This window comes from Suricata suricatta, chromosome 9, assembly GCF_006229205.1.
Source record: "Suricata suricatta isolate VVHF042 chromosome 9, meerkat_22Aug2017_6uvM2_HiC, whole genome shotgun sequence".
In the NCBI taxonomy this organism is placed as follows: domain Eukaryota; kingdom Metazoa; phylum Chordata; class Mammalia; order Carnivora; family Herpestidae; genus Suricata; species Suricata suricatta.
Window position 1 is genome coordinate 96,270,662 of NC_043708.1, and position 23,469 is coordinate 96,294,130.

General features: G+C 42.6%; 1 protein-coding gene across 1 annotated transcript in view; it reads left to right on the forward strand.

Moving 5' to 3' along the window:
- Nucleotides 1-22,993, forward strand: part of AQP9 (aquaporin 9) — a 48,515-nt gene extending 25,522 nt beyond the window's left edge. Inside the window, exons 2-6 of the mRNA XM_029950727.1 lie at nt 5,247-5,373; nt 8,889-9,026; nt 10,788-10,906; nt 16,076-16,293; nt 21,133-22,993. Coding sequence (XP_029806587.1) covers nt 5,247-5,373; nt 8,889-9,026; nt 10,788-10,906; nt 16,076-16,293; nt 21,133-21,307 — 777 coding nt within the window. The 3' untranslated portion in view covers nt 21,308-22,993. The remainder of the gene's footprint in view (nt 1-5,246; nt 5,374-8,888; nt 9,027-10,787; nt 10,907-16,075; nt 16,294-21,132) is intronic.
- Nucleotides 22,994-23,469: the final 476 nt, after the last annotated feature.

Here is a 23,469-nt window from a genome sequence, read left to right on the forward strand (position 1 = left end):
ACTAATAGGCAACTGACAGATGGGAAAAGAAAGTTGCAAATGACATATCAGATAAAGGGCTAGTATCCAAAATCTATAAGGAACTCACCAAACACCACACCCAAAAAAATGAATAATCCAGTGAAGAAATGGGCAGAAGACATAAACAGACACTTCTCCAAAGAGGATATCCAGATGGCCAACAGGCACATGAAATGCTCAGCATCACTCATCATCAGGGAAATGGGAAATGGTGGGAATGTAAACTGGTGCAGCCACTCTGGACCACAGTGTGGAGGTTCCTCAAAAAACTATCAGTAGAACTCCCCTATGGCCCAGCAATAGCCCTGCTAGGGATTTATCCAAGGGATACAGAAGTGCTGACACATAGGGGCACATGTTCCCCAATGTTCATAGCAGCACTGTCAATAATAACCAAATCATGGAAAGAACCTAAATGTCCATCACCTGATGAATGGATCAAGAAGATGTGGTGTGTGTGTATATATATATATATATATATATACCATGGAGTATTACATGGCAATGAGAAAGAATGAAATATGGCCATTTGTAGCAAAGTGGATGGACCTCAAGGGTGTCATGCTATGTGAAATAAGTCAGGCAGAGAAGGACAGATACCATATGTTTGCACTCATAGGTCTAACAGGAGAAGAGGAGAAACCTAATGGAGGACCAGGGGGAGAGGAAGAGGGAAAGAGAGCTGGGGAGAGAGAGGGAAGCAAAACTTGAGAGACTATTGAATACTGAAAATGAACCAAGGGTTGAAGGGGGAGAGGAGGGGAAGGGAGGTGGTGATAATGGAGGAAGGCACTTATGGGAAAGAGCACTGAGTGTTATATTGAAACCAATTTGACAATAAACTATTAAAAAAAGAAAAAAGAAAACTACACTGGGCACACAGAAGAAGGAAACTAGAGTGGGTGACCAATTCCCCAGCAATCAGGCTATGATACATTAGGATATCCAAGATCTGCTTCCCTCTGTGGCAAATTCCGGTGGGAGGAGGCAGGCAAGGGGTGATACTAGAAGGTAGTTACCTGACTTCCTCATTGCCTTTCAGGACATAATAAATGTATTTAAAATTTTTAAAGCAATGATGTAAATATGGGCTGAAATCTTCTGAGTGGCAATTTCTGCTAGTCAGGGAAGTCCCCACACTGTTTGTCCTCCTTCCTTTCCTGCAGGACAGCATCAATTACCCTTCTGAGGAAAGAACAAGAAAGCAACCTCAGCATCTAGGTTGGAAGAGGAGAGTACTAATAATAATGAAATCTGACAAGGCAGTGGCCTCCCTGAATCCACTTGGGCCATTTAAAGCTTTTTTTTTTTTTTTGCCCCCTTGGACTAGCACAAGTGCATGCACATCAGACCATAAAAGAGGGAAGATGTTTGTATAGAAAACAGTAATATTTCAGGACTGGCCTAATCGGGATGTGTCTCATTACCCCTCATTTTCTAAATCAAGTCATGTCAGCTGTCAGTAACCTTGTATTCTTGTTTGTAGAAGATGCTGCCAAAATGCAGTTTGGAAGTTCTACACAGGGCAGTTAATTCAGTTTAAATTAAAAAGAAAGACACCAATGTGGTGGTGGTTTTAATTCAGAGAGTTATTATAATAGATAGGGATTCTAGAAAAAATTAGGCCAAGTCTAAGTGAAATTGATGGGCTACAAAATGGACCCAGGGAATGTTTTTGAATAAGGAAAGGGGAACATGTTCCTATCACAGCCTCACTTAGGATTCAGTGTAGGGTCTGGAGCCACGCCTGTGCATGTGTGATGTGTAGCCCAAGAGCTTCCCTCCAGATAATAAGTCCACCTACTTAAACCTACTGTCCAGTAGACAGAACTGAGATGAGTCTTAGAATTGGGGATCTCTGAGGCTATTGAAAGACCATCACGATAATTTCTCTGTCTTCAGGGAAGAGTAAATCAAATCATTCTATATGTGTTAAATTACTGTCTGTAAATTATGTTTCTATGAAAGACCTCACAAATGCACCCTGGGGGAGCTGTTTAGAATGAATCCATCACTGTCAAGAAATTGTTTATGTGCAACCTCTCCTACTTCAGGTTCAGACTTTTTCTCTTATCGTTTTGTGAAGAGACACACAGTGGCTGGTTATGATCTTCCTGATTAGAGGCATTTACATGCTTAATCTCTTTTTCCTTAAGTATATTTATTTTTGAAAACTTTCCTCACATGCCCTTAAATAATATTCTTTACTTGATGCAGAGTCCTTCTTAAAGTTTTTGTTCTTTCATTATGAAACCCAAGCTGAGCCATGTATTCTAGAAAAATGGTTGGCCAATTCGGCATATAAAGAGCAATGAGTTAATGATCCTACAGTCCAGAACTTATTCCTCTAGGTCCATACTAGCTGTTTAAACCATAGCATGAGGATGGCTCATGGCCATTTATTGTCTTGTTGCTTTTCTACCAGACTTGCATGTAACTAATCTTCCTTTCCCAATAACATTCCCTCACCAAATATTTCCTTAATGGACCATGATTAAATGGTTTTAATTGTTCAGTGAAAATATAGGACCCATGTTTTTAAAAATTAGGAGATACATGATGCTACAGTCGAGTTTGTGTCCCGTCCTCCAAATGCATTTTCTAAAAACCTAAAGCCCACGGTGATGGTATTAGAGGTGAGGCCTTTGGGAGATGATTAGGTAGTAAGGGTGGAGCCTTTATGAATGGGATTGGTGCCCTTTTAAAAGATTTTCAAGAGAGCTTGCTCAGTCCCTTCTGCTCTGCAGGATACGACAGAGAAGTATGTAACCCAGAATAGGGCTTTCACCCGACCGTACTGGCATCCTGATCTTGAACTTTCAGTCTCCAGAACTGTGAGAAATAAGTGTTTGTTGTTTTTAAGACACCCAGTCTGTGGTATTTTGTTACAGAGGTACAAACAGACTAAAACATATGGTGTTAAAATAAAAAAAGGTATGCAATGAAAAGTTTTCTCCCAGTATCTGCATTGGCCATCTAGCGCCCCTCATGGAATCCAATCCCATCTCCTAATCCTTTGTGTTCACAGGATGGCTCATGCACTTAAAAACAAATACATATACAGTAAAACCTTGGTCTGTGAGCATAATTCATTCCAGAAACATGCTTACAATCCAAAGCCCTTGTATATCTAAGCAAATTTCCCCATAAGAAATAAGGGAAACTCTGATAATTTGTTCCACAACCAAAAAATATTCATGTAGAAATGATTACAATCTTGTAATATAATACAAAATAGTAAAAAAAATACAAAATATAAAAAAATAAACAAATTAACCTGCACTTGACTTTGAAAACCTTTGTGTCTTGTGTGAGGGAGACAAGAGACAGGAGGGTTATTGTGTAGGATGACTTTCACTACCACTAATGGAATCACTGCTATATTGGCTCAATGGAATTTTGGCTCCATGGGGACCATTGTGTCCCCTCACATGGATGTTGACTACAGTACAATATTAATAAACCCTTGTCATATACTGTATTTAATGTAATTGGCAATAAGGTAGCAGAAGAAAGGGTCTCTATCTGCAGGCAGCCTGACCTAGACTGAAGCAAAGCATTCTGTCCTAAGCTCACTGTTGTATGTCAAAGCAGAGGACTGTCCATAGGTGCTTTGAAGTGGCAACAAATATACCAGTGCCAGTTGTGGGCACCTTCCAACATTCTGAAAAATCACTGATTTCTGCCAAACACTGCAGCCAGAGACCGAGCATCTGAGCATGAGAGACAATTTTGCCCACGATCCCACCGTGAGAGAGAGAGAGAGAGAGAGAAGAATCATCAACTTGGTTGTGATCATGTGATGTTTAGCATCACATACTACTCTTATTGCAAGACATCGCTCATTTATCAACTTAAAATTTATTAGAAATGTTTGCTTGCCTTGTGGAACACTTGCAGAGCAAGTTAGAATCCAAGGTGTTACTGTAATATGTTTCAAATACAGTTGGTAGGTGCTTTGACACAGCTCTATACTTTCCTTAAAAGTTAATAAATAAGAGCACCTGCATGGCTCAGTTGGTTGAGCATCTGACTTCGGTTCAGGTCATGATCTCATGGCTTGTGAGTTTGAGCCCCACATTGGGCTCGCTGCTGTCAGTGCAGGGCCCACTTCGAATCCTCCGTCCCTCCCCTGCTTGTGCTTTCTCTCTTCTCTCTCAAAAGTAAATAAACATTTTAAAAAGTTAATAATGTATATTAGGGATCTTTCCCTTTGGCACACACAAATCTTCATTCTGTGATATAGCCGCATAGTACTCTGAGTGGATGCACCATAATATATTTGTTCCAGACATTTCTGAATACTGATCCCATTCTCCAGAATATCCTCTACAGCTGAAGACTGTGGAAGACTCACTGTCGTGCTGCATCTTTACTGTATAACTGTTTGCAGAGTGCTTCCAATAAGCACAGCTCTGTGCTTGGTGCCAGAGGGAGTGCAAGAAGCAGTAGGGCAGCCACTGCTCCCTAAGAAAGTACAGCCTCCGCAGGGAGAAAAGACATGGGGATGAGAAGGGCTAGAGTGCCAATGCTATTTCCCTCTCACTTTTCCTTTGTTTTCTTGCACATCAGATGCCCTTTTCCATGACTTTGTACATGGTACAAATGGCCTTTCCGTTCGTCAGATGTGCATATGACTGTGAGCCTGAGACGGATGACACTGGGAACTTCTAGAGCAGGGATTGTGAGCTCTCTTACAGGGGCAGGAAGGAGACCTCCATGAGTGGAGTGAAGCAAGTGAGCCAGATGGGAGCACACAAACTCGGTTTAAAGGGAGTGGCCAGCTGCTACTCTGCCCCAAGAAATTATTTCCCTGTACTTGCTAGATCTTCAGGTTGAGGAAAAGGAACCAGTGGTAAAAAGTGCATGGGATCTTTCTGTATTATTTCTTACAACCTCAAGGGAATCCACAACTGCCTCAAATAAGAAGTTTGATTTAAACTAAGAGACAGAACCCTGGATCATTGTGTGAAATTACCCAATTTACAAGGATGGGAAAAAATTTTTAACACTACAGGCCCAGCAAACCTCATCTGTAAGCCCAGATACAGCTTCAGAACCACCATTTTGCTATCTGTGCATCGTGGGATCATTATAATTTGATTTGCATAAAGCCTGAGGCAGCCCAATCCATGTGTTTGCTTAAAACCCCTTTCTTGTTCCTGTGGCTTTCCATTGTCTTTGACAGGAGCCATCCTCACTTATGAAGCTTCCTCTCATTCCAGGTCCTTGGATGTGGCTCTGTTGCCCAAGCTATCCTCAGTCGAGGACTCTTTGGAGGAATTATCACTATCAATGTTGGATTTGCAATGGCAGTTGTAATGGCCATTTATGTGACTGGAGGGGTCTCTGGTAAGTAATAGAAATAATAACAGCTACTGTTAATCCAACCATTCCAGTGTGCTAGCCTAGTGTTGGATGCTTTACATACCTCAATTTATTTGGATCCCCCAACCCTGCAAGAATATGTATTTGATTCTATTTTTATAGATGTGGTTGCTTGGGCTGAACCAGCAAACGGTAAGTGACTTGTGCAAAAGCAACATTTAGCAAGAGACAGAAGTGGGGGCTAGGACTCAGAACTAGCTGATTCCTAAATCTAGTCACTGCATTGTATTCTTCCTCCAAAATTCTATCCAAATATCAATACGAATATTTTACCTGCTCTACCCCATGCCTGCAATCCATTCTCAGATACCCCATGCAGAGCCCAGTGAAGATCACTCCAAGAGAGGGAAATCCCTGGACGTTTACCCACAGCAATCAGAAAAGTTTAGGCCACTTGCAAAATGGCTGGTGCTTTCATGAAAGTGCAGGTCTCATCAAACAGATCCTGGGCTAATTCTGCCCTGAGTGGTGGAGTGCTTGGAAGCCACTCACAGTGTTCTGAGAAGCAAAATGAAATGATGGTACGTAATGTAGTCTGGGAACTTAGGAGAGCACGGTGGAAATGATCCAGCTCTCAAAGGCACTCAGAATCTTTCAGCAGCCTGGTCAGAACACACAGGCAGGACCGTTGGGGATAAGGGAAGAAAGGGAACCACCACCGCATGCTGGGCGCTATGCTGGGGCTGTCCATACTTGATCTCCTTTCTCTACAGCAGCCCTCTGAGGCAGGCGCTACTGTCTGTATCCCACCAAGAAAAGCGGAGCTCCAAGATATTAAGTACACTGCTGGAGTCCCACTGCTGGCAAAGAGCAGAGCAAAGATTTGAGGCAGGTCTACGTGACAGCAAAGCTCATGTCCCCACGGTCGCACAATATTCATAGTGGTCTGCTATGGGAAGAGCATTACAAGCAGGGCCTTTGGGCAGAGCAGGCCTTCCAGGGGACCGTGCAATTAATCCAGCTGGCCTGGTGACAGATACTGCCATTGGAACTCTGAAGAATGATGGCCTGGACTCTGGGGGAGCCTCCTTGGGCTGGGCACCTGAAGAGTCATTTCCTGGCTGGCACACTTTCCATAGCACATGGACTCACATTCTGGGGTGGCGATTCAGGTTAGAGATGCCTCTATGTGTGATTTGTTTGGTATGAGCATTGTATATGTCCACTCTCCTGTCAAGCCTTTGCTGTGACCCTAGGGCTGTTTTGCCTACCTAACCACGAGAGTATACAGGGGACCATCCTGAGTGGGCCGAGGCCTGATTACAGGGAAGGCCTTGACAGCAGACACAGATCAGAGTTGTAGCTTAAAGCAAGCACCCGGTATGCTCCACTGCCGCCCCCCAGGGCTCCCCATACCTTCACACGACAAGTGCAGATTCTACAAACTGTGGGATATAAATGTGGGTGCATTTTCGGCTGTTTTCTAGGTAGTGACACAGTTTGGGAATATTTCACCTGCGTAACACCCTGAATTGAACATCATCACATATTTATTTAGAAAAATTGGTACCAGACTCTATCAGTGTAGGAAATAGCTTTTATCACCACTGCAGCTCATGTCTGTTTGCATCCATTGATATACTCAGAGATTTGTACAGTCACCACAGGAAAAAAAAGGGGGGGACAGAGACAAGCAAGAAGAGGAAGAGAGGATGAGAGATGGTATGAAGTCTTCCCATCTGGCCCCTAGATCCGGGTTAAGCCCCCATGCTCAGAGGGGTGAGAGACAGAGCTGATGGGACTGTTTCCACTAGAGGTTGTTTCTGGGTGAGGGTTAAGAGCTGACCAAATAGTTCACGAGAGTCTATGAGGCCCCAAAATACAAGTACAGCAGTTTCTAAGCCTGGTAATACAGAATGGCCCTGGGTTGGAAAGGAAGCTTACCTCCCCATCTCCAGAGAGGCTCCTTGAAGACTAGTGGCTTTGGGAAGCACAGGGACAACACACCAGCCCACCACTGACGTCCACACAGACATCGGTACTGGTTGTTTCAGCAGCCACAGGAATAGGAGGGAAAGACTGTGGGGGTGACTTTCTCATGTGGCTACAGCTTACATCCTGGTTTGTGGGCACATAAGAGGCCCTCTTTGAGGATTCCAAAAATAACCAATGTATACTGGGCATAAATAAAAATAAGATCCTATTTTGTGGTCACAGACTGGTGAAGTCAAATGGCATCCGGTTTTGAAATGGAAAACATTACCTTACTGGAAGGAAGTTACCACACCCTCCTTCCTTGTGAAAATGCCAGTGATCTGCCACTCAAATCTGGCCAATCAGAACTCACAACTCCCCCCTCAATTATGCAACGTCCCCTGTTAAGTATTCATGCTGCCTACTTTTACCTAGGGTACCATGGTTGTTTTTGATGTAACATTATATAAGCAGCATACATTTCTGAAAAAGCAAAAGACCTTTGTGTAATGACAAATAAAATATTAAGGTTGTCTCTATCACAGAATGGTCCGTGAATGTGGGAAAGGGGACAAAGTGCCCAGAACAGCACCTTGAACGGGTTCATTCTGCTCACATAAGACTTTCATCTCGGGCCTGGTGGGCCCCAGTTCCCCCTTGGGCTCTTCATATGAATCATCTGATCATCACAACAACCTTGGCAGAGCCAAGACTTCAGGGCGGCACTCTCTGCACTTAGCACCCATGTTCTTTCCACTACACCACTCTGCCTTGTCCAGCAGTACGCCAGGCTGAGTGCTCATCTCTGCAAGGAGAAATCACCCTGTTGCTTGGCCAGGCACCCTCCTAGACACACCCTCTCTGATTCCCAAACAACTTTCCTTCTCAGTAGGCCTTCATAATCTGAGCTACCTGAATAAAGTCCTCTATTTATTCAACTCTGATATTTTGAACACCTGCTACGTGCCTTTCCTTATGTGAAGTCCAAGATGAAGAATGAGGTCCCTGCCTCAGAGTGCTTATAAAGTTCATTTTCCCTTAGACCTCTCTTTTCCATCTTAAGATTGTTTTAGATCTTCTGGATGTAAACTGAGGAATTGCTAGATGCAGATTTAAACCTTACACAATATGTTGTATAAATATATTGACTTAAAAACATATTGAAGTTATCAGTTTATATCAATCTCTTTGAGGTTATAGATAAAGCCCAGTGGATACATGATGGCTAGTAGATGGTAGATTGACAATAGAGATAGGCAGAAAGTAAGACTCCTGAGTATAAGTTACTTTCTATATATGACTCTCTTTTCAGAAAGCTAAACTCTCTAAACAGTGTCTAATGATACTTGCAAGTTATTAGTCCCCCTTTCCTCCCCACTCAAATACCAATACACACACTCACACACAAATAATCACACTCACATATGCCTAAGTCTCTGTCCCTTCACATACAGTCCTCCTCCTAGAGGACCGAGATCTGCCTGAGGTCTCTAGATATGACTTTCTTTGTAGTAATTCTCCCTAGCCCACTGCTGACATCCCTAATCATCTTATCTTTCTTATAGGTGGCCACATCAACCCAGCTGTGTCTTTTGCAATGTGTCTCTTCGGACGGATGAAATGGTACAAATTTCCTTTTTATGTGGGAGCCCAGTTCTTGGGAGCCTTTGCAGGAGCTGCAACCCTCTTTGGCATTTACTATGGTGAGTAGGAGAGCTGGACATAATTTGAAAGTCAGAATTACTTGGTAGGAAGAGATAAGATTAGGCAAGAACAGAAAGTCATCTGCAGTTGACAGGCAGTTCTAAGAATTCTAAGTTCTAAATAATGGGGCCAACGTTCTCATTAGGACAAATTTATGAAGCCTGTTTAAGAAAATGGTCATATGCTTAAACAGAGGGCAGAACTTGAAGTCTATTTTTAGGTCCAATCAGTACTACAATGTGAACATGCACAAAATAAGCAATAAACCAGTGGCTTCTCCACAAACTTTCTCTGAGTTGGCTGGAGGGAAGGTGTTGACTGGTAGCAAAGGATATGATGAGTAAGTATTTAGAAAAGGTGATGGTGGAGGGCACTTAAGGGGAAGAGCACTGGGTGTTGTATGGAAAACAATTTGACAATAAAATATTATGAAAAAAATAAATCAACTAAGCATCACATTTACAAACTATAACTAGAACAAAATAAATATCTGGGGCACCTGGGTGTCTCAGTTGATTAAGAAAAAAAAAAAAGAAAAGGAATCTGGAATAGTCTTTGAAGGAAGGGGCACAGTTGAGAATAGGCTAGGTGGGGATCTCTTCCTCCTTCTGTCCAACAACCAGGACTTCTGTTCTGCAATAGTCCTGAGGAAAAAACACAGCCCTGGTGATTGAAGACCCAGCCTCTAACTCTGTGCTGTGTCAGTAAATAGCTGTGTGACTTAAGTAAGTTATCTGACTTTGTTGGTTCAGTTTCCTCCTTTGGAAAAGGAGAGAATTGACTTCCAATACTCTTCAATCTAAAACATCTTGAGATTGTATCAAATTAACTGTTAGAGTAGTTCCTTCTGTCTAACCCAAGGTAAGTCTCCTAAATTATGACTCTCAAATTGAAGCCCTTAGGAACTAGAATTTATGAAACCGTGCCTTAGAGAAATACAATGTGGAAGGAGGCTTCTTCCCACAAAGTGCCTTTCTGAGAAATAGAGCCTAAGAGGCCTGACGGAGCATTGGAAAGCAGGTCAGAAACTCAGAGAGCCAGCTGCTGTGGCAGGAGGGACTGGGGCCAGTGCTGGCCGTGTCCTCTGAGACTGCTGTCTCTTCTGTTCTGAGGGTGTCTTCACTGTACCACACACGCCCCCAACTTCTGGACTCCTATTCAGGGTCACTGACAACCCTCTGGGAATGATGAGTTCTGCCTATAGTATGTCGAAGCTCCACTTTGGTGTTTGGTTGATCTCAAAAATTTCAAGAATTTCCCCCAGAGAATATTAGTTTCCTGGACCCACTGGCTAAGGATTTAGCTCAAGTTTGGAGTAAACTGTAGAGGGCAGCCAGGGCTTTCTATCTTTGACAAGGCATCCTGGAATTTCTCTGGGCATGTCTAAAACTACCATGTTATGGGGGCTTCTGGGTGGCTCAGTGGATTAAGCACCTGACTCTTGATTTCATCTCAGGTCATGATCTCACAGTTCATGGGTTCAGGCCCTGTGTCGGGTTCTGCATTGATGGTGCAGAACCTGCTTGGGATTCTCTCTCCCTCTCTCTGCTTTTCTCCTTCTGCCCCTCCCCCCTCAAAATAAATAAACTTTAAAAAATAATAAAACATAAAACTGCCATGCTATGAAGTGAGGAGTGGCAAATGGTGTGGATCTGCCACGCTGAACCTGAGTGTTTATAGCTATTTAACACAAACTGGACATAGGTCTCACTCAGCTTTGTGGGGAGGACACTAATGTGCCAGAGCTCTGTCTTCCATAGATGGACTTATGTCCTTTGCTGGTGGAAAATTGCTCATCGTGGGAGAAAATGCAACAGCACACATTTTTGCAACCTACCCAGCTCCATATCTGTCCCTGACGAATGCATTTGCAGACCAAGTAAGTGAACATTTAACAAAGATCTAACTTGGTAAAAAGATATGATGTAATAAGGAGAAAACATAGTTGGGTTATAGGCTAGCAGAAAGGAAAGGCTGTTTCCAAAGTAAGAGGTCATTAGGCATAACCCAAGGTTTTTTTTTAACAAGTTTTTTCCTTTACCAAAGTTGATACCACTAACGTTTTCTGCCTCCTCTTTAGTACATAGTCTTGTTTCACTTTGGTTGAGGTCCAGAAAAGAGCAGATGACTAGAATTTCAACCATTAAAGGGGCAAATAGGGAATGCTTCATGATTAGTCTCTTTTGTGATCTGAATGTGGAGGCCATGAGAAGAGACATTTCTATCTCAATTTGAGCACTGTGAAGTGTGGTAGTTGAGTCACCCTAGAGTGTCATTGATGCTCTGCATCTTCTCATATGCATAGGTTTATCTAAACTCTCAACGTAACCAGAAGTGTCTCTGCCTTATTGACATTTAAACAAGCTGCACCCATGCATCTGTGATGTATCCAATAGCATGGTTATTCTGGTCAGTTTGTTGGAGGACCAACATTGTCAATCTGATAGTCTCTTCCTTCCTTATCGTATCCCAGGAAGATTGTTGGTCAACCTGGAAGGGAGGAAGGAAGGAAGGAAGGAAGGAAGGAAGGAAGGAAGGAAGGAAGGAAGGAAGGAGGGAGGGAGGGAGGGAGGGAGGAGAATGGGAGGGAGGCAAAAAAGGAGAGAGGGCATATCCAGCAGCTCTAAGTTGTTCTCTTGTGATCAGGATTGACACGATGGAGCAGGGTAGAATGAGCATGCATATAAAATGGATCTCCTCCATTTAAGATAGATGAAAGAAGTATGCCCTCATGTTCTCAGCCTTTTTCCTTTCCACTTTGATCAATAAACCCAATTGGCAACAAGTCCTTCTTGAGCACTCTCTATATGCTCAGCCCTCTGTCTGGAGCTGGAGGGACTGACAAGTCAACAGGAGTTGTGAAGATTCAAGACTGGGAGTCTGACTGAGTAACAGCTCTGCCCCAACTCCCTGAGTAACCTCAGCTAAATTACTGAACTTTTGGGAGTCACAGGTTCTCATTTGTAAAGTGGGGACAGTAGTAGCACTTATCAGACTACTTGTAAGGATAAAGTGAATAATATGAGGAAAATGTATTGTAAATGAACTCTGCCCAGGAACTTAGAATCTAGTGAAGAACAAAATGATCACCTAAAAACAAGAGGAACAGTGCAAAACTGAAGATAATTAGATGGGAAACTGGACTTTAGGAGTCACATTAGTAATCTGGAAGAGCCAAAATGAGCTGGAATGATTTTTCCTATTTTCTTGTTTTGGTGGAAGAGATACAGAAAGATGTAGCTGCCATAAAAAGGAATGTTATCATAGGCTGAAAAAAATAGAAGGATTGTATTCAAATGAAGTACTTTAGGGTCTTACTCTATTTCTATATTGGGAGTATTAGACTCATCCAAATGTCACACTTCAAGAGGGCATACTACTGAGAGGACCCAAAAGGTCACACAGCAATGAGTGGAGAGTAGGGATGTTTGCTGTAGAGACGGTTATGTGTGCAGGAGCTGGTGGGGGGGGGGGGTATGTATATCATGTATCATCATGTACCAGGAGCTTTCAAAGATTTGAAGGAGGGTCAAGTGCAAAAAAGTCAGAATTGGCATGTATACCCTCCATGGAGATTTGGTGGAAGTTAGTACATAGCAGGTGCTCAATAAGTATTTAGTACTATACTTATATATTAAGCATATAATATTTGTACAATAATATTTATATATTAATTATAAAACATTTAATCCATACATGAATGAAATTATGGTGAGATAAAGTTATATTCAATAAAAGGAAGACTTTTCTAGCAACTGGGGCTGGCCTAAATATAGACCCTTTTGTCACAGGACAACAGTCATTAGGCCTATCTAGTGGAAGGCCTGTCTGGGTAACCTCTAGGGCTAGGAAACTTGAATCCAGATGATTAAAACACCAGATGATGGACATTGTGGGATGTGTCCCCTTTACAATCCTTTCCAGCTTGAAGACTGGATTAGCCAGTTGGAAACTAGGGAAAACTGGTGTCACCTGAAGGAAAGGAGCAGGAGGGTAGTTGTTTCATAAACTTGGGACAGCAACATAGGAAAAGATAGGAGGGGGGAGGATGGGGGGGAGCAGACTGCTGGAAGCAAGATGTGGGGTCCTTTACCCCTCTGGGCATCAGTCTCTATCAAGTGAGAGAGACTGTCCAGGTGACAATAGCTTCAAAGTGCCAGGGGGACAGGGAGAGCGGGAACTGTCCACATTGACTGGAGCAGTTGCTGAGTCAGTAAGGGGGCTGCCTCAGAATGGACTTGGGGGATGGCGAATGGTTGGGTTTTTCAGGGATCCTACTTTCCATTAAATTCAGGCACAGTTTATCTTTCAATGAAGAAGAGGGGATCAGAGTCAAGAGCTGCTGAGGGACCTTTAGAGATTTCTCCTGTGAATTCAGGTCCTTTCCATTAGAGGTAAGAGAGAAAGAATGCTGACTTTCTCTCGCAAACCCTGGGGTGCATCGAAAAGGGCAGTGTCTTCCTTCCACACTTCACTCAGTGTGTTTGGGACTCAGAGCCACCTCCTTGTGCTCTCAGGCTGTTTGGAGAACGTGGGGAGCAAAGTGAAGCCTCCAGCCCCACATATTTCCCCCCGAGTCCTAGAGCAGCGATGTCCTCCTTGCTTCTCCTGAGAGTTAGTGGGGCCACACCATCCCTGGCACACAGCCACTCCGGGGGCGGGAGTGGCACAAGTCTCCCTCTGAATTCTGCAGTGTGCTGGGAGACAGGGCCCGGCCCTGCCTCTTCCCAAGCATCTGCCCTGGAACAAGTCACTCAGAACCTTCTGAAGCCTCAGGTAAATGGCATCGATAAATACCTGCATAATACACGGTAGGTAGCAGTAAAATCCTTCAACAAACTTATTTTTCTGCCTTTAGACAGCCCTCTCTCCCTCCCAACCTTGTTCTTGTAATGCAGTCTTACAGCATGTTACATGTTCTTCCAACTCCTGTCTTCAAGACATGCCACCAAGTATCCTGGCGACAAGAAGATGCTTGGTCTTCCGGTCAGTGGAGGGCCAGCCTCACTGAGGGTTGCCATCTCTCACCTGAGGCTTAGCCCCATATCATCTCCTAAGCCTCAGTCACTATGTTCACTTCATTCACCTTTTCTCTGAGTGAGTTCCCAGTTTCTCTAAGGGCCGTGGGCTTAAGCCAGTTATTTTGTATAGCTAAGTAGAGAAAACAAATATTAGAAAACCCTGGTGCTCCAACCATGAGCGACCCTTGGAGGCTCTGTATTCCTTAGGCTTTGCTGGGAGTTTCAGAGAGTACCGACTGTTAGTGGACACACAACAGAACTCTGGCCACCAGGGCTATATTTCTGAGTCAACTTATCTCAAGCTTACTAAATTGTTTAGCTCTAAATATTGTTCAAGGATATTCCACAATTTATTAATAAACAGTCATTCATTCAGCTGGTATTTGTTGGCATCTACTGAGCCAGGTACAGCTCCATGCTGTTCCTTCTTTAAGAAGTTCAGGGTCTGGGGCCCAATCTGACAAGTAGGCAGATTCCTCTGTAGTAGGGTGATCAGGGCTGTGATAAGAGTAAAGTCAGAGTGAAATGGAAGCTCAGAGGCGGAAGCTTCCATCTTGCCTGGGAGAGTGGGGAAAGACTTTCCAGGGAAGAGTGCTCTTGGGAGAACATGATTCTTTGAATACAAATATTTTTAATCTTCTTGTTTGGGAAAACAGATGAAATGAGGAGATAAAACTCTAAAATCAGTTGCCCGATTCTCATCCAGATTCTTCTGTTTATGAGCTGTGTGCCCTTGGACAAGTTTCTTAACCTCTTTCTCCTCAAGTTTCCTCACCTACTGTAAACTGAGAGTCATAGTGGGGTTTATCTTGGGGCAACTGACTGGCTCAGTCAGTGGAGCATGCAACTCTTCATCTTGGAGTTGTGAATTCAAGCCCCAGGTTGGGTATAAAGATTACTTAAAATAATAATAATAATAATAATAATAATAATAAAATAATAATAGGATTTATCCAATGGGTTATTATAAAATGTTAATGAGATAAACATATGAAATACACATAATAGGTATTCAGTGAATAGTGTCCATCAATTAGCTGTTAAGTACGAAAAGCAGTAGTTTGGAAAATACAGAAAATAGACAGTGGGGAAAATACCAACTAGAATGCGCCACTTTAGAATACCTATTATTGTATTTCTTACAGTATTTCTTATAATATTTTCTTACAATATTTCTCTTATGCACGTTTTAAAATGTCAAATACAATGTGCATATTTTTACTTAATATCATAAGGACTTTTAAATATCATCACACAGCTTTTATATTTATTGTTTTTAATGGCTGTAGAGTAGATCATAAATAGACACTCCTTCATTATTTTTAGCTCTTTCCCTGTTTGATGTGTTTCTAGAGGTCTTCTAGTTTTTTAGCACTATAAATAATGCTGAAGTGAGCTTGTTTGTTTTATTATTTTTTTTCATATTTTAGATTATTTCCACAGTATGGTTTTCAGATACCTAGCTGGGCCAAACTGAAGAGATACTTCTATGGGTTTCTCTAATGCATATTACTAAGTTACTGCTGACTTTCCTTTTGAGAGTGGTGTGTTTAGTTCCAGCATTTCTGTAACGTTTAGTACCACCTGCGTTTTTCCATCACAAATCAGATTTTCCCACTTTTTTTAAAATTCTACTTTTCTCCTATGACTTTTCTGTTCATTTCCTTTGCCCACTTATCCACTGGCATCTCACCAGCTACCTGAGGGACTCAGTTCATTGCCTAGTTAGCCGGGTAGTAGCCGAGCTGGATGATGTAGTGAAGGCAGCATTCTCTGGAGCCGAACTCCCTGGGTCCACACCTAACTACTGCTGACTGAGTGTGACTTTGGCATGTAGCTAATGTGTAAACGAGGATGGTACTCACACCCACATCTAGGATTGCTTTGATGAGAAGGGGGCCTGGCACAGTGTGCTCACCAATGTGTGTTAGCCATTACTAGGTTTGTTTTTTAACAAGGGGTAAAATTTGACATGAGCAGATGAGCAGAATACAAGTTCAATCCTCATACATTTTCTCCCTCTGCAGGTAGTGGCCACCATGTTCCTCCTCATGATTGTCTTTGCCATTTTTGACTCCAGAAATTTGGGAGTCCCCAGAGGCCTAGAGCCTGTTGTCATCGGCCTCCTGATTATTGTCATTTCTTCCTCCTTGGGACTGAACAGTGGTTGTGCCATGAACCCAGCTCGAGACCTGAGTCCCAGGCTTTTCACTGCTTTGGCAGGATGGGGCTTTGAGGTCTTCACGTAAGTAACAGCAGTGTTGGGGGAGAGAGAAAGATTCATGCTGTGCCTTACTGGGGAGAGCTGTATTTGGACTGTAGAAGTCCAGGGGAGTTCAGGTGGGAACGTGGAGGTTAAGGGCACATGCTGGTCATCAGTGTGGGATGTTTCACTAGTGATTTGTGACATGGGGTGTGGTGGGGGAGGGGCGGGGGAGACAAACATGGGCACAGATACAGAAAAAGAGAGAGGGAGGGAGAGAGACAGAGAGAGAGGCTCCAAGCAAATTCCAAAGAGATAGCCTTGCCCTATATAATAATAATCACTTCTCAATTGGTATATGAGTTTATGTGAATATTTTGGTTGTATAACTTGTCTGAAGATTCACTTTGATACAAAGTTGGGGCAAGAATTTATGTCTTCTGCTACTACAGGGCTCTTTCTAGGGAACCGTGCTATGTATGCTTCACCCATTCAGCATATCTCTACTGACCACTATCTGTGCTACGGTCACTGTGCTAGATAAGGAAATTTCCAAATCACCTAAGACACTAGCCTTCGGCAATATAATAAATGTTCTGGCAACTCCTAAAAGTAAGTGCTGAGGGAATGTAGATTAGTGAGTGACCAGGGGTGCGTGGGAGGCTCTGTCGGTTGAGCATCCAACTTCTGCTCAGGAGATGATCTCACAGCTTGGGAGTCTGAGCCCCATGTCAGGCTCTGTGCTGACAGCTGGGAGCCTGGAGCCTGCTTCCGATTCTGTGTCCTCTCTCACTCTGTTCTTCCCCTGCTCATGCTCTGTCTCTCTCTCAAGAATAAATAAAACATGTTTTAAAATTAAAAAAAAGAAGAGAGTGACTAACCAGCTATGCCTGGGGAAACTGGAAAAGGCATCACTGAAGAAGTGAGAGCTGAGCTGGGTCTTGAGTTATGAGTAGGAAGTTCATGGTATAACAGACATGAAAGAGAGCCTGTGTACAAGAAATGGTAAGACGCCATGCTTTCTACCTCAGAATGTGCTGAGGAAATATGCCAACTGTTAGGACCAGTCTTCTAGGACAAACTGTACCCATTTCTTCCTTCTCACTTTTGCCCCATAAAATCACAGTGGTCAGTCCCCTATTTATCATGTCTCTCTCTGAGGAAGGAACTCACTTTGGTTCATCAAGAAACAGGGCTCCAACACAGAGAAAGAGAGGCAGGACAGACACGTGTGAAGAAATGTTAGTTTGATATTTGCTGTGAGAGAAGACTTGAGTATTTCTAAATGCTGATCTGTACATATAGTCATGCACATGTGATGACTTAAGTGTCAGTTTGGGTTGTCTTCACCAGTGTGAAACACTAGCTTTTAAAATAACTGATACCAGTCAGATCATCACCATAGACAGGGCTGAAAGCTGCTAGAGTATAAGCATCCTGAGGACAGGGACCTGGCAGTTTCCTCGTTGCTGCACCTACAGTGACAAGACTAGGGCCTGGCATATACAGAGGTTCATAGAAGTTAATAAAAGTCTGAATGAAATAATGCATAAACACTATATTCCAGACATGTCCTAAGACATGAGGGATACGAAGAAAATCAAGCCACATCCCCTATCTTTAAGAAACCGTAATGCAGTGAATTTTCTAGAGCAGTGGCTCTCAACCAGAGGTGACTTTTTTCCAACCAGAAAATTCAGCAATGACTTCAACAATGCTTGGAGACATTTTTGGTTGTCACAACTGGGGAGGGTGGAGACGAAAGTCATAACTGACAACTAGTGAGTAGAGGCCAGAGATACTGGCACGCATCCTACAATACCCAAGACAGGTCCCCATGGCAAAGAATTATTCGGACAAAGTGTTAAGAGTACCACAGGTGAGGAGCCCTTGTTCCGGAATGATTGTCACTAGAGCATCCCCAACTAGGAAGGATCTTCCGTATTCTTCCAACATAAAATGAAAAACATGTCAGAAAGATTCCCAGAGCCCAGAATTAACCTATGAGTTTTGTTATTTCCACCTTCCTGAGCTTCATCCTAGGAGACCACTGCCCCCATGACCAGGTCACCTCAATTAGCTCCACACAGACCCTGGAACAAAGATGCCTCAAAGGCCTCCCTTTGAGCCCTGCTTGGTGATTCATCCAAAGCTCTAAGAGTAATGGTGGCTCTAAGATAAACACAGACGTTGCCTATTCTCTCTTGGCTTTATTAAGTGTGTGCAGATCACGTCAGTGGCAAAGTGCTAGAATCACCTAGTGCTAAACTGAGCTCATGTCTGTCTGTATCAGGATCCTTTCCCTTCATGCATTCATTTATCCATCCATGCAGCTACCTGAGCTCTTATTCAAGGAGCTGTGCTGAGATGATGAGGCCCCGTTACCGTCCTTCACCTTTATTTATGTTCTGTCTGAGGGGTTAGCATAGGGTCTTAACACAAGTTGAAGTTGTCAAATGCCATTAAAGAATTGGCTCATTAACACCAGGACCTGAGAGGTTTTAAGCTCTAAATTTAAGAATTACAGGGGTGGAAGTAGGGGCATTTTATAGTATTTGGACATCCTTAAACAGGGGACAGAGAGGCTATTTCATGCAGAGAGGCTGCTATATACAAAGACAGAATGTGAAAATAACACGTGATCTAGTCTAGCTGGAAGGGTGCGTGAAGAAGCCTGGAAAGGACAACTCTTGTTAGATCACAGAGGATCTAGTCTCCCAGAAGGAAAAAGTCAGGTTTTGGCTACTCCCTATTCTGTAGATTATGGGAAATAGCAAAAGATTTAGAGCAGAAGTTTGACATGTTTTGAGCTCCAATTTAGCAAAATTAGTCTGACATCACTACAAAAAATGGATAAATAAGGAGAGATTAGAGGATCAGAAATCGGAAAGAGCTGGGTGGCTGGTAATCTTCAAAAATTCCCAAGAAAACCTTTGAAGGATCACAGGTCTCCACAGTGCTCTGGACTCTCCCATCCTTTCAGGGTTCCCTATCCCTAATAAGCATCTCAGAAGATATCTCAGCTTGGATCTACACCCATGGTCTCAGATAAAACCAAGACTGCCTTATTCTCATGTCCTCACTTGTCACTGTAAGACAGTCAGTGGGGATGATAGCAGAGTGGGGCACCACAGGGTCCGATGAGGACAAGTCAACACACCTTAGCTGACTACTGCTTTTCTCTTAAATATTAAGATGTTTGCTATCTAAGCAATCTCCACTAATTCACATTAAGGAGTTAATGAATTCATGGGTGAAGGATCTTGGGAATATTGTTAATATTTTAATAGTTTAGCCAAAGGAATGAATCCCTGATGATGGTATGACCTCAAGCAAATAACACAGACGTTTCCCAATCACAGCATGCAAATGATACCGTGGGCTTGTAAGATGAGGCAGGCAGGATACTACAGGTGAGGACCTTGATTTACGACTTGGGACATCAGCACAACACATTCAGCCCTGACAGAAGGGAGAGCCCAGCCAGTCAAAGAGGACGTGTGTCCTGGCAGATATCTGGGACCCTAATCTGTTAAATGACAGTAAGATTCACTACTAAATCATGATGAATGAAAGGAAATGATACACAAATTAGATGGCTTATACTTGCTTCATGTGTTTACCAAAGAGAAGGCTCCTAGCGCTTTAAAGCCCATGTGCCTCTCCTAGGTAAGTCCTCCTTTATTTGGGGGCTTGTGAAGGGGCCCTGAAAGAGCAGGAAAGTGCAGCATTCTCTCTTCTGTGCAGTAAGAGTGACATCTGGTGGCCGCTGTGCTCACCCTCAGTGCTCTTCCCTCCAGCCTGCATTCATGATCTGATTTCAGAGTGCTTGGCTAGTCCAGGTGGAAGAGACCACCATGCAGATGGAAGAATGAAGCTCAAGGGCAGGGCTCATTTCCTTTACTATCCTTTCTAATCCAACTGTGATAGAAACAAAAGGCCACGTCGACATATATTTAGTTACTAAGCAGAATGATAAAAAGGACAGTCATGAACCTTTCCCAGCTAGGACACTGTGACGTCCTCAAGAATATGTGTTTGCTCTTGTTATTTCCCCTGCGTCCTCCACATCACCCTGAATATTAGTGTTTACCATTCTCCTGCTTTAAAAAAGGTTTATCTGAAATGTGAATATCCTTACACAGTATTGTATAGTTCTAAGGATCATTTTCCTTCCTATAGACCTATTTAAATCGATTTCTCATCTCTGAAAAAGATGATGACAATTTACAAAGGCACGTGTTTTCTCCTAGAGCTTTACTTTTAGTATAATGTACTGACATTGAAGACTTCTGTAGAAGACAGAATCATGGCACAAAAACCTTATCAGAGAGTAGCTTTAAGCTGCGACCTCAAAAAACCGGCATGCAATTAAATTATATTTAGTAGGTAATTCATTTTATCCATCTTTCATTTTCTTTATTCATTCACTCGTTGACAATCATTTCCTGATTGTTTATTTTGTGGTTGCTCTCATAGATGATTCCCAGAAAACCCTCCACACCTTTCCATTCATTATCCCCAGGACTCATCATTTCAGGATGCAAGAAAGGCAGTTCCTGTGTAATCAATCTGAACTATCCCTAGATGCCTTCAGTTTTGACAGTGGGTTCAGGGACTATACTATCTGAAAGGAAAAGAAATGCGACATATTCTCTTAAGAGTACTAATAGGAAAATGGAATAGATCATCTGAAATCAGATATATGGAAAATCTCGGATGATGGTTGCCAAGTTACAGTGAGTGTCCTTATGCCTAGTTCTTGCTGAGTTAAGAGGGAAACGTGAGCATGAGAAAGACTGGCTTGTTTAGTGTATACGTAGACAATCATACAGAAGAAAGAGCCAAGTGCAATATCACTAATTTCTCGTTTGGTTTCAGGGCTGGAAATAACTTCTGGTGGATTCCTGTAGTGGGCCCTTTGGTTGGCGCTGTCATTGGAGGCCTCATCTATGTTCTTGTCATTGAAATCCACCACCCAGATCTTGACCCAGACTTCGAGACAGAACAATCGGAGGACAAAACAGATAAATATGAACTTAGTGTGATAATGTAGTGGTGTGCTCAGTCCTGGGTTTGCAATGGGCTGAACTAGTATTCTCTTCAGAAGATGGCATCCAGGCAGCTTCATTTTCTCCACTAGCCATGTGAGGCACCTACCTGTAAAAGCATTCAAGTAAAAGTCTGCAAATGCTGACCTCTTCTCCACCAGTTTCCCCCAGAATAGCGTTGATTGTCCCCTGTTCTGTTTATTTCATCCTTTGATGGGAATCCTTATTACTAGGTGAGTGCCAATCACTTAAAACCTTGACCATGGACTTATTTGGATGATCTTAGCTGCATTACTTGTATGAAGTAGCATTATAAAAGCCTGGACAAATTCCACAAAGATTACATTTTGAATATCAACCAAAACTTAACTGAAAGACAAAATAGTGATTTTAGTTAATATATCCATGAATTAGGGCGAACTATGTAGTTATGTTGTGCCACTATATTTGTATAGATACAGCTGTTCTTCAAACCTAGGAATAAAGGAAGCAGTAGAACACGGCTGAAAAGCACAGGGGAAGGACGCTGTGGCATTCAGAAACCTCAGGAGACAAGATAAATTTGGGAAACCAAATGGAATTTTTTAATGGAAACCATTTATCAGATTAATCTCTTGCTCTTTGCATTTTAGAGGGCACCAATTAATTTCCCTGTCTTTAGTATAATAACCTAAAATACAACTGTAACCTCAGTCATGAAAAATACATCACTCTGCATTTTTAACTGATTGTCCATTTGAGGATAGACATTTGACAAGTGCAGTCAATGGCTGCACTCAACCATTATTCTTCACATGCCCCAGAAGTCAAAACTGAAAGCCATTGGATCCTGGACTAGAGGAATCTTCAGGATAGAAGGTCCCTGGAAAGATAGCATTACCTTACTGGGCTTTACAATTCACAAAACACTTTCATATTTATTATCTAATTTAATCCTCATGGTGACTGTTTGAGGTATATACCATGCTTCCCATTTTCTCGATAAAGAAACAAAAACCCAGGGAAGTGAAGTGAGTTGCTGAAGGTCAGATGGAAAGCTGAGCCTCATCTAATGCATCCTACACCTTTCTGAAGATCAATAACTGGCCAAGAATCTCGGCCAGCCCTTCTTGTCTGGCCAGAAGACGTGGATTGGCAGCTGCCAGAACGTGTACATCTTCTGGACATAATGTTCCTGGGATCCTAAAATACAAAGACCTTCATCATATAATTTTATTTATACTGTTACTGAAGCACTAACAAAGCAAAGAGGTAGCAATTTGATTGTACTTTTCATGTGCTGAATAACATTATTAAAAGGCCTCTCTTCCTTGGTCTTGCTAAATTTTGCTCCTTTCCCCCCTCCTTGCCTCCCTGCCAATCACAAACATTACATTTGGGTAATTTCCCCTTGGCCAGGCTCTTCCCTGTGAAATTCTCTAATTGATGTCACTTTGTCTCCATAAGCTTGTAACTCACAAGCACCAGAGAAATCGCCCTACACCAAGTGATGCATCCTCAGTCAAACTGTTAAAAAGCCCAGCCTTCCCAGAGGTATCCAGTTCCCCAATCGCTTTGTGATGATCACAGAAAAGTAAATGTGAAATGTCTCCCGTGGCCTCTCTACCAACCATCTACCAACATGGAATGTGTTTCTTGCTCTGAAACTACCTGGATATTTCCTATGTGAAATAAAATTGATATGGAGCGCCTGGGTGGCTCAGTGAGTTAAGCATCTGACTTGGGTTCAGGTCATGATCTCCCAGTCTGAAAGAAAATTGGTTGGTTTTTAAAAAGTTTTTAGGAGTATTATGACTTCTAACTACATATGTTTATCCTGTCTACAAATTGAGATCTCCTGAGGAGCTTTTAAAAATTACTAATGCCAAGTTATTCTTTTGTAAATATCACAGTGATTCAAATGTGCAGCCAGGGTGGAGAACTTGGTTAAATTACACACATCTAAGGTTTCTTTAAAAACCATGTCTGTTGGTGGCCAGGTGATTCTTAGTAGCATTCGCAGGCAGTGGTTCTCAATAGAGGGCAGTTTTGCCCCCTTCCTTTTCCCTTCCACCAGCCTGCAAGGGGATATTTGGCAATGTCTGGAGTAGTTTTCAGTTGTCATAATTGGGACAGGAGAGTTACTAGCAGATAGTGGGTAGAAGTAAGGATGGTGCTAAACATCCTA